This window comes from Sarcophilus harrisii, chromosome 3 (assembly GCF_902635505.1).
Source record: "Sarcophilus harrisii chromosome 3, mSarHar1.11, whole genome shotgun sequence".
Classification (NCBI taxonomy): Eukaryota; Metazoa; Chordata; class Mammalia; order Dasyuromorphia; family Dasyuridae; genus Sarcophilus; species Sarcophilus harrisii.
In genome coordinates, this window is record NC_045428.1 from 177,346,318 (window position 1) to 177,358,660 (window position 12,343).

General features: G+C 32.5%; 1 protein-coding gene across 10 annotated transcripts in view; it reads right to left on the reverse strand.

Moving 5' to 3' along the window:
- MAP4K4 (mitogen-activated protein kinase kinase kinase kinase 4) overlaps positions 1-12,343 on the reverse strand; it is a 218,117-nt gene that overhangs the window by 111,207 nt on the left and 94,567 nt on the right. For all 10 annotated transcript variants that reach the window (XM_023500436.2, XM_031958814.1, XM_023500435.2 and 7 more), the window contains exon 3: positions 3,784-3,840. In XM_023500436.2, coding sequence (XP_023356204.1) covers positions 3,784-3,840 — 57 coding nt within the window. The remainder of the gene's footprint in view (positions 1-3,783; positions 3,841-12,343) is intronic.

Consider the following 12,343-nt stretch of genomic DNA (forward strand, 5'->3'; position numbering starts at 1 on the left):
GTGGAGGAAAGGAGGTAAAAAGTTGGAACAGAAGTTTTTGCAAGGGTCAGTGGTGAAAAATACCCATGCATATGTTTTGTCAATAAAAAGCTATAAAAGAAAAAAGGGAAGGGAGGAAACAAAGGAAGGGAGGAGGGAAGGGAGAAAGGAAGGGAGGAAGGAAGGGAGGGAGGAAGGTAGGGAGGAAGGGAGGGAAGGAAGGGAGGGAAGGAGGGAAGGAGGGAAGGAATGAGGGAAGGAGGGAGGGAAGGAAGGGAGGGATAGTTTGGAGAGCATAGTGGATACTAAATGCCAGGATAAAAAGTTTAATAAAAAGATTACAAATCACAAACACAGAGGGCTTATGTAGTACATTTAAATAAGACTAGAAAGTCCAACTACTCATCACTGATTGTCTGGGGGGAGGGGGAGAGACACACATAAGCTTCAAAATAGTGGAAAGGTCAGATCAAAAAAAGAAAAGAGTAGTTCAGTTATTTTGCTATTTCCTGAGCCTCTATTGATGAATGAACAATAAGAGGTTGGAAGATTTCCTTCATGATGTATGTTGGATGATGGACCTTCAAAAGGGGCAGCAAGTCTATTTAAAATCCAAAACTAGCATCTTTAACAAGATCTTTATGTAATCCAATATACAAAGCATTGTGTAAAACATAAAAAAACTGTATTCCCCCAAATTTTATAGAAATAAAGAAAAGAAGAATCACCTTATGATACTTGTGGGGATTACCCTACTACTTCCATTACTACTGAATAACTTGTTGGGTGCTGGGGAATGCGAGTTAATTTTTTCACAATCCATTTAATTTTTATAAAAATGAGCCATGTTATTAAATAATTTGTTGTGTTATAAGGAGAATAGGAGTATCAGAAAGGAAACTTATAAGAAAAATAAAAACATATAACATGTGGTTTAATGCCTATTTGTAATATTCCTGTGATAACAAGCTGAAGGCTGTGAAGATAAAAAACTTAACATTCAATTTGCCAGCTTCCTATAATTATTTCATAATCCTTCCGTTCTGGCAACCCACTCAGCTAACAGTTGATTATAAATGTAGTAAAGGGATAAAAGATCTTGTCACTGGATATTCTCTTTACCTCTTCTTCCTCTTAGTTTTGGAACATTTTTCCATTTAAATTCCTAATAACAAACTTTAAGGAATTATATATAGACACTATTTTCATTGATAGTCTAATAGGCAGGAGAGGAATTAACTCCTGGTGTGCTAACATTTTATACAGCAAGAGATCAGTAGATTTCTGCAGCTAAGCATTAGAGTTGGGGAGAGTACCTAGAAGTTACATGACTTGCCCATAAATTATATACAAGTTAACAAACACAAAAGGCAGGGCTGAACTCTAACAACTTTTATTCCCTTTCACAATAATACTTCACACTTTTGATCATAATGCTAAAAAACTGACTGTGATATCTTTATTTGCTGTTTTTTCATCTATAAGAGAAGATGATATTTGCTACATTTTGTGTTTAGTTATGTTATTCATGCCAACAAACCACTATACAATTCACCATTTATTCAACTAACTTTAGTCAAGTGAAGTTAACTTGTTACTGTTTATCAAGTTTTCAAAAAATCTTTTCTTTTTTAATCTTAAAATAAATTATTTATGGGTAACCTTCAGCTTAAATATTGAATTGTGTACCATGATAGGGATTAAGGCATGAAATAGTTCATGAAAGTCTATAAAGTTATATCCAACTGCAAAGTAATTCATGAGCTTTACCTGTTCCCAAAATAATGCTATCAAATAATGACACTGAGCGTGCACCTCATAACTGTCATGCAAAGTTGACAAAAAAGGTAAATTACAAATGTGGGAAAAGAGCTTTTCTGTTGGTGAAGCTGTGAATTATTTCTGCTGTTCTGGAAGGCAAAATAGAACTACAGCCAAAAAGTTACCAAAAAGTGCATATTTTTCAGGCACTACTAGGTCTATACCTCAAAGATATCAAACAAAGAAATAAAAAGTCCCTTATCTACAAAAATATTTATATTATCCTCTTTCCTGTGGTAGCAGAGAATTTGAAAAGAATGTCTCCGAATAAGGGATTGGCTGAACAAATTATGAATATAATATACAATGGAATATGATTGAACTATAAGAAATGATGAGGGCATTTTTTCAGAGAAACCCAGAAAGACTTGCATAAATAGACTCAAGCTGAACAAAACCAAGACAACAACAAATCCAATAACAACATTGTAAAGACAATGGCCTTGAAAAGATCAAATACTATTAGCAACACAATGACTAATCCTAATTCCAAAGGACCCATGAAGAAATATGCTACTCGTCTTCTAAGAGAGATGGATACCGACACATATATACACACAGATACAGACATAGACTTAGGCACACATTTTGGTCACAGTCAGGATTTGTATTGCCTATTTTGATACAATGGAGTTGGCAGGTATTCTCTTCTTCATCCTCATGATGTTAAGGAAAGAAAAGTGAATTTTTTTGTTAATTTACAAAATTGTAAAATTTTTTAAAATTAAATTTTAAAGTATTATTCCATGGAGACTAACCCACTTTGGTGAATTTAAAACAAAAATCATTGTAATACATAGGGAATGTTTTTCTCCTTTTAGAAATGGTTCTCCTTCTTTATAAATAAAACTATTCTCCAAAAAATTGATTTCAGTTCTACTAGTTTACCTCTAGCTAGAAACTACGGTATCTTCTCCTCTTTAACACTGAAGGATAGAATTATTATTACAAAAGATACATACACAAACTGGTGATATAATTTGTTTTTTAAAAAAAAAAAAAGGATTATAATTAGCTGGCAGCACTTATTTCACTATAACAAAGGTTTGTGCTTCTTAAACTTTTTCTACTCATGACCCCTTTTTCAGCATAGAAATTTTTATTTAACCTCAGTTATATAGGTATATAAAATAAATATACAAGAAATATTGTAAATATATTAATAAAATTTAAATAGACTATTTTGGGAACACAGCAAATTAAAGCTATTTTTAAAATAAGCAGGTTTAAATATAGACATATACTATATTAAACATGTCTTTTTTTAAAATTTATTTTATTTTAAGTCTGTTAAATTCCCCTTTTTACCATATAAAGCTCTGCAGTTAACTATCCCATGAGACCATTTCAACTACTACTTTACATTGCTAAATTTTGCCAACAATCTGCTCATCATTTTAGCAGATGTTTCTTCTTTCAAGCTACTGGGAACCTCACTGAACCCGTTCCCTCATGTTAAAAATAAAACAAATGGCATAACACCCTAGGGAATACCTTTCTCATTCCCATAATTCCCTATACATATGACGTTAATATTTTCTTATAGAAATTCTTTTATTTTTCCATAAAAAAAAGTAATTATATGTTGCCAAAGAGATGACAGCAACATTTTTTTTTTTTTAATTAAGTGTATTTGTTTATTAAGATGCTACTGGTGCTCAGTTCTTTGGAAGTCATCTGCAAAAATTTAAGAAAACTGGCCCTTAAAACTTCCTGCAGATGTAATGTTACATAAAGGCAATCTAAGAAAGTGATTTTTTGAGAAAATGATTTCTTTTATGTGGAAAAAGTAGCCTTGAACAATATCTTTTTTTCTTTTTATGTAAACATCTATCTCTGTGTGTGTATGTATGTATGTCTGTCTTTCAAACACACACACACACACACACACACACACACCTACCTCTACTTCTTTCCTTCACTATAGTTATTTTTTTTTTCAACTGTTGAAATGTTGTTCAACCGTGCCCCACCTTTACTTACTTCAGTAACATCCATGACTTTGATGGCTGCCAGCTGACCAGTCTTGACATGTCGGCCCTAAAGAACAAAAAAGAGAAAAAACAATGAAAATTAATGCATCTTCCATACCATCATTAATAAAAAAGAGAGTAGATAAAAAGTTTTCAATATAATTATATCCTCTATGATTTTTTTCACATTAACAAAAACATTATGAAATAGAAAAACTCTCCAATAATAACATAGTTCATTATACCAATAAAATGTTACTTTAAAAAATTATATTTAATCAACAAGACAATTTAATGTACTGAAAAACTGTTTAAACATCAATTCCTTAGCTTTATTTTCTTAATCATGCATCCATCAAATTATAAATCACTGACATTAAGATTGATCCCTGCTCAAACTACTTTTATTTTTTTTGTAGACATCCTAAAGGTTAAAAGAAATAATCAAGTAAATATGTGTGTGTAACATAGATAGATATAGATAGATAGATATAGATATAGATATTTTTTTAAAGTTCTAGTTTTCAACAATGGATTATGAAATATGTGTTGCTGACCCTAAGCACTATATCACTACAGCCTAATTTTATCAAATATATGTAATGAATTAAAACACAGCTCACATTTATGCAGCAATTTCAAATTTAAACTCTGTAACACCTTTTCTCTCTAATACCTTTCTGAAAGAGGTAGTGTAAGCTTTATTACCTCCATTTAAGAGATTAGGAAACTAAAATTCAAAAAATCAATGAAGTACCTTGCCCATGATCATATGATACTGATACCAGGATTCAAGTGTCTCCTGAGAATATTGCAATACAGTGTTTCTGTACCGCTATCATTCAGTTAACATCACACTAAATACTGAGTGAGTTGCCATGAAAATTTGTTCATTTTTTAAGGCATGTATATTAAAGATATCTGTAGTATTGTGCTATGTACTGTTCAGGTTATAGGCATACATACATATAGATACACACACACACATATACATATAAGGAAATAAACTTTTTTTCCCCTTCTCTTTCAAAGAAAGGAAAAAGAAATGTATGTGTGGTGCACAAGTTATAGGTACTTTGAAAGGAGAGTTAATACAGACATACTTTTGTATCAAGTTAGCCAAAAAAACCCATTTTTCACAAAACCACTAGATCAAAGCAAAATAAACACTACACTCTTTTGCAAATCTACAGACAGATGATTTTACAGAATAATGAAAGATTCTAGTGTAGCTTATTATAGTAGAAAGATAGCTGGAATTGAAATTAGGAGATCTGGGTTTCATTCTTGGTTGTTTAATTCTTAGTTTCTTTAACTGTAAAATCAGAGTTGGACTGAATGACCTTTAAGATTCTTTTTCTAAAACTATACTCACATGTTCATCCTATGGGAGGAATGTGAACATTAAACTTTAGGACATTAGGAAGTAAAAGACAAAAGAAATGTACAAGGAGGAAAAGGGAATAGGAAACTGAGGAAGACAGATTTAAAAAATCTATTTCCGATCAAGGCTTTAAAATTAAATGTGCATTATTTTCATTAGAAATTATGTGAGGTTTAAAGAATTGCAAGAGGCAAGAATTGAATTACTGGAAAGTCACTTATGTTTCCTTATTTACAAAAAGGGGGGTAACAATGACTTAAAACTATCTGCTTCACTGGTTGTTGTGAGAATCAAGTGAGATGATATATCTAAAGAGAACTATAATTCTTACAGCTTAATATGAAAGTCAGATGTGATTATCAGAGCTAAAAGAGACCTTTACAACCATCAAGTTCTAAATCCTTACAAATCTATTCCAATTTCCACACCATTTTAAACAGTAGCTTGATGTCATTCTTTTACCAGACAAATGATCATTTTAAAATTAAATTATCACAATCTTTGTTCGTAAATCATCTCTTCCCTATCACCTTCCCCCAGGAAACATTGCTGGGTAATTTGATCATCTTCCTAAGAGTAAAAATCTTTCCAGACACCTCAAGATTGATCTTTTTAAAGGACTACCTGGGAAAAGAACTAATTCTTCAGTATTTGGAGGAATATTTGAGTCTGTTCTTTCCTCTTGTCTCTACAACAAGGTATCATGAAGATAATAATTTTGAAATTCAAGTTAATTTCCTAGATGTTTTTAAATAATTGATACCCACAAAACTATAGGGAAAGAGGGACACTAACAATCAAGTGTATAAGACCTGGAATCAAGAACAACCGAACTCAAATTGAACTTTAGACACTTATTAGCTGTGTGATCCTGGGAAAGTCACTTAATCCAGTTTGCATCAGTTCCCTCATCTAGAAAATGAACAGGGGAAAGGAAATGGAAAACCACTCCAGTATTTTTGCTGAAAAAACCCCAAATGGGGTCACAAAGAGTCAAACATGACGGAACTACAACAAACTATTAGTAAAGTTATGAATTTGTCCGACTTTTCTGGAAAATACTTTGGAATTATGACAGAAAAATCACAGAGCTGTGCAAACATTTTGACCCAGTGAAACTATTATTGAGCATATATGCCAAGGTCAAAAACAGAGGAGAAAGATCTCATATGTACAACAACAATTATAACATTATTTTCTGTAGTAGCAAGAAACTAGAAACGAATTAAAAACATCATCCAAATGGAATGAAAAAACAATGAAAGGTATACATACATACGCTGCAAGAAAATATGAAAGGGTTCAAAGAAACATAAGAAAACGTGTGAAAGGAGAGCAAAGAGAACACATTACAAGGAGAACAATATATGCAATATTTGAATAATATTGACAAAAATATCACTGAAAAACAACTGAATTTGGATTAATTATAACAAAACAAACATCCATTCATTCTCAAGTCTTTGTAAATACCTGTTGATTAACTACAGGTTATCTAGAATTATAATTACATAAACTTTCAAACTCTTTCTAGATCCTCACTCTACATTTAGGAACTTTTTATATTTAAAGTTATTTTCTCTATGGAAATTATTTTTAAGTCCTTCATTTCTCTATCATATCCTTTTGTTTTTAAAACATCATAACCATGCTGAAAATGTTTTTGTCTATTATTGTACTGTATTGTATTATATTGATATAGGTTATATTGACTCTATGAAACAACATACAAAATGTATGCTTATAATGCTAATCTAAATACAATCCAACATTTCCTTAATTCAATAGGATTTCTTTTTTCTCTTATGAGCCAAGCACTAGACTAGGATCCAGGCATATAAATAAAATGAATAAGATAATTCTTACTCTCCATAAATTTTTATTTACATTGTGCTCCTTTAGGAAAAATAAGTCCTTTTATTATTATTATTTTTTTAAGACTCTTCTCCAGACTCTCTAGACTTCTTTTTCTACCATGGCCCAGTGCGGGTATTTTCTTCTACCTCCTATTCAGTTTCTATTTTGTCTTATTTTCCCCTATTAAAATTTAGCTACTTGAGGGCAGAAACTGTCTTTCTTTTTGCTTGTAATATTCCAAGTGCAAGCGCCTAGCACATAGCACATATTTAATATATGCTTATTAACAACTTAATTCATCTAATTTTTCCCTCTAAGGAATAAGGAATAAGGTAACGCTGGTAAAAGATGACAATAACTGGAGGAGTTTGGAGAAAAGGACATAACGATACATGCTAGTGGTGGAACGATGAATTTTTCCAACTACTCAGGAAATCAATATGGATACAAAGAAATGATTAGAAGAGTCATACTCTTTGCCTTTATGACATTATTCCCCAAAGGAGGTCAGAAACAAAATTAAAGATCCTATATGTACCAAAATAATAGTAACAACAGCATTTCCTTTTTTGTGTGTATATGGTAGCAAAGAACTGAGCGAATGCCCACAAACTGGGAAAATAAGTTTATTTGGAGTCAGAAAAGACTTGGCTTCAAATTTTGGCTTCAATCCTTACCATCAGAACAAATCCTTTAATCTTAACAACTAAATAAACTAGACCAAATGGCCAACTCAAACATTGAAAACCCGAGTCTGCAAAATTATAACAAAGAGGATATATGAGAAGACACCTACCCTTGGCTTCTTTGTAAAGGTAAAGAACCAAGGATTATCAATTATTGCATGTCATCAGGACTTTTTTCTTCCTCATTTTTTTTTTTAGTTCTTTATAAAAAAGGATGGGATGAGAGGAGGCAGATAAACACTATAGAAAATGTACCTGGTATAAAAACAAATATATCAATAAAGACAGAAGAGAAAACATTGAGAAAAACTTAGACTCCCTGCATTGTCAAATTTCCATTTGTCCACAGCTAGTAGTAACTGTCTAACGCAGATATAGATACCTTCCTAGAGGAAGGGTGATACCTGACCTAGAGTTTTATAAGCTATGCTTGCTAACCTCATAAAGATCACCAATTTCTTAATTTTTGTTTTTTCTTCTTTATCTAAAAACATATCAGTTGTGACTGCAGCCAAGAAAAGCTAATTTTATGGGACGCTTTTTTGGCTTTCTTCATCAATGACAATCCTTGACTGCCTGAAAGTTTTCCCTGATGCAGGTTAGTCTTTAGTAATAAACACAATAGGAAATAAACAAAATGGGAATAAGTCTACTAAAACTACTTCTATTTCCACAAAACCAAGTTATTTCTTCTGTGGCCCATCATAAGCCTGAAGTATAAGAAAACAATGAAACTAAATAAATTTGTAATTAAACCAGGTTTTACAAATGAGCTGTTAAGCAAATATATGAAATTTATAATGTTACCTACTTCATAAAGCCCCGTTCTGATGTCTCAAGTGGTTACTGCACTCCTCTCTCTCACAATTACTTGCATTTTTGGTGGTCCTATTCCATCATTTTGGCTGTGCCCAACTCTTCCATGACCCCATTGAAGATTTTCTTGGCAAAGATACTAGAGTGGTTTGGCTTTTCCTTCTCCAGATCATGATTTAGAACAGTTACTTGTCCAGAGTCACAAAGCTTCTTAGTGTCTAAGGCCAGATTTGAATTCATAGAGTCTTTCTGACTCCAGATCAGACAGGCCAGACACTTAGCTGCCCAATATTCTGCATTTGCTTATATACATGTGTGCACATCCCCTCCCCCCACCAAAAAATATACCTTTCATCCCCAAATAAGTTTTACAATATAAGTTCTTTGAAGGCAAGAACTGTTTCCATTTTATCATTCTATCCCCAGAACCTAGCATGAGATTTAAAAATGTTTGGTGAAATTATGTAGATCTATAAGTAGATCTTAGTTTATTGATTTGTAAAATGAAGGTATTGGACTGGATTATTTTGTAAGGTTTCTTCCAGATCTAAGGTTGGATTTTTATCACAATTGGGATCTTTCACACCAGTAAATGGCTCCAACCTGCTTACATATGCAATAATAGTAACTACTGATTAACAGTCATTTGCTAATTGAACAAATAAATTTAAAAACTGACTGTTTCCTCTCCCTCTTGTTCAATCTGGATATGGAATTCCCACAACTGCCCTTCTTAACCATTAAATAAGTTTGTCTGTCATTATCCTTCACACAATTCTAAAATATACACATTTACTTATAGAGAACTCCCAAGAAGCTAGAAACTTCAGAAATTGGGATGTTCCCCTCCCTCCTAAGATTAATCAAGAGTGCATTTAAGCTTGAAATCATGAGAAAACATAAGGTCCTGGCATAATTACTGGGGCACTGTGAACATTAAATAAGATTTGAATCCCTAGATACTAACAACATGCTTTAGAGAGTTAGATCATAGAAAACAGAAACCAGGGTTAGTTACAGAACAGTATTTTTCATAGTTGTACTGTTTTAAGATATATAAGCAACATGATTTCTCTCAATAAACAGCTCTGTTGAATTATCAGCAATCCCATCTAATTTTCAATCACTATTAGCCCATTTGTGATGTGTTGATCACAACACTTATTATGAGCCTTGTTTTGAAAAACAAAAAATTGTTTATTTAAAATATTTATGGTTGTTCATTTAGAGTTGGTTGGTTGGTTAGGTTTTTTGTTTGTTTGTTTGTTTTTTTACCAAACCTGCCATTTCAGCAAGTACCTGCTCTGCAATTCAGCCTAATCAACTTAATGAGTTCCTTCCTAGTTCTCCTAGCCTTTTTTGGCCAGGGCTACACAGCTAAAATATGGGAAGAGTGAGGCTTGAATCCAAGGCCCAATTTCTATTTACACCATCATGGCACAACCATCTATGAATTGAAATGAAATTTTACTCTATTATTTCTTGCATATGTAGGTTCATATCAATTCTCTAAAAAGCATCAGCTCTACTATTGCTACCCATGACCCTCAGGCAAGTCACTCTGCCTTTTTTTTTTTTTTTTTTTTTTTTTAAATATTCAAGCTCCTCACTCAACAAAAGAAAAGGAATTTAGGCTATATGGCTTTTAAAGCCATTCAACTCTTTAGAATTGTATAGGCAGGATGCTATTTATCCTATAGAAGATACCTGATTACACATTGTATAAAGTAGGCATTTTATGTCTGCTTTTTGAGAGAATTAATTGTATTTTACAATTAAATTATCTGCACTAGGCATGATGGAGAAAAATCTCGAAGCACACAATTGTTTGGGAATACATTCTGAATAACACTGTTTACCCCTTTCACTTGACTTTAAAATAATGCTGCATTTTAAATTGCATGTAAAATAATGATACCCAAAAATATGGGTATCATTAAAGTTAATGGCCTCCAAAATGGGAGCCACAGCAGAACTTCAATCAATAAATCAAATCAATTAGAACATGGAAAGATGGGTTACATCCAGTTCTCCAAGATAGCCAATGGGTAATAACTAGATATGGAAGACACTTTCTTCTTTTTTTCATTTTAGGTGAAATAGAGATACCATGAATACACTTGGATATAATATGACCTACACAGCAAATCTCAATAAATATTCTCCCCTCTTCTTCCATCCTTACTTCAGATTTTCCTGTTTCTATCAATGACTCCACTATTATTCAAGTCACCCAGGTTTCGACCTTGGGATCATCCCAGACACTCCATTTTCACTTACTCGATACATCCAGTTACAAATCTTGTCCTCTCTATCTCCATATCGCTCCCTTTTGTCCCATCTCTCTATTCACACTTATCAACACTTATAGTCCAGAGCCTTGTACAATCTCGATAAGCCTACATAACCTAGACTACTAATTTTCTCTTCCTCAATTTTTTCCTCTATTCCAACCCAGCCTTCCTCCAAAATTTTGTCTAAGTGATTCCTCTAAAGCACAGATGTCACACTGCCTACCACCCAGCCATCTTTCCCATGCACCCCTCAAAAAAACGTCTGTGATTAACTCTAAAATCAAGTATACAGTCTTTTGATATTTAAAACTTTTCATAAAATCCACTTTTTCAAAATTATTAACTCTCCAGAATTCTATGTTCCAACTAATCTGATCTTCTTTTCTATCCTCACATTCATACAAAACATAAAAGTATTCAAATATGAATAAGAAAATTAAGGTGTGATAAATACCTTGTATTAAACAGAACAAAGTAAAGAAAAGTATGTGTTTTAAATTTCCTGCTGAGTTTAATTCAGAAATAATTCACTTTTGCATATTATTTTACTGTTTGTGAAATCTATGAACTCATATGTGAACTCCAACAGAAAAGCTGTTTTCTGCTTTATGACCTATTACTTGACTGTTATATATCTTCCAACAAAAAATGCCTTAAAAAAAGAAATTCATTTGCTTAGCTATTAACTCAAAATTATTTACAAGTAATTCTGTAAATAAGATGTAAACAAGAATTTTGTAAATCTAATAAAGCATGTTCTATCAAATTACGTACAAAAGCAAATAAGGCTTTCTGTAATAATAAAATGAGGAATAAAATTAAAATAATTTATCTTTCACATTTATTTAACCCTTTTAATTTTAAATTTTTGTGCATGTTTTATAAATAAACCTTACATAATAATATATATGTAAATTATAGGTATGTGGAGGATTTTTTAAAATTGATTAAAATATGCAATCAAAAATATGTGGAGGGCAGCTAGATGGCATAGTGGATAGAGCACCAGCCCTTAAGTCAGAAGGATCTGAGTTCAAATCTAGCTTCAGACACTTAACATGTTCTAGATGTGTGTAACCCTGGGCAAGTCACTTAACCCCAATCACCTCAGCAAATAAATAAATGAATGAATGAATATATGAAGACCACTGACTTAAGGAGTAATATATTTATGCTTTCTCAGACTGGAAAACTATAAAGTCAACCAAGCTTTTAGAAATGTTTCCCCTAAGTTGGAGGGGGGGGAGGGAGGGGGGAAATAAATTGACAGTGAACAGATAGGGGGCACGGGGAAATTATAGAGTATACATAGTAGGTATTCAATCAATGATGTATGGGGGTGGCAGGTATTTATAACTTATTAAGTATAGAAGAAAGAAAAATTGTACTCTTTTTCACTGTCAAATACCTGATATAAAGGTGGGAGGTAGGGGGGATGTGAGAGTGAGAAAGAGAGAGAGTGAGAAAGAGAGAGAGAGAGAGAGAGAGAGAGAGAGAGAGAGAGAGAGACAGACAGACAGACAGACAAAGACA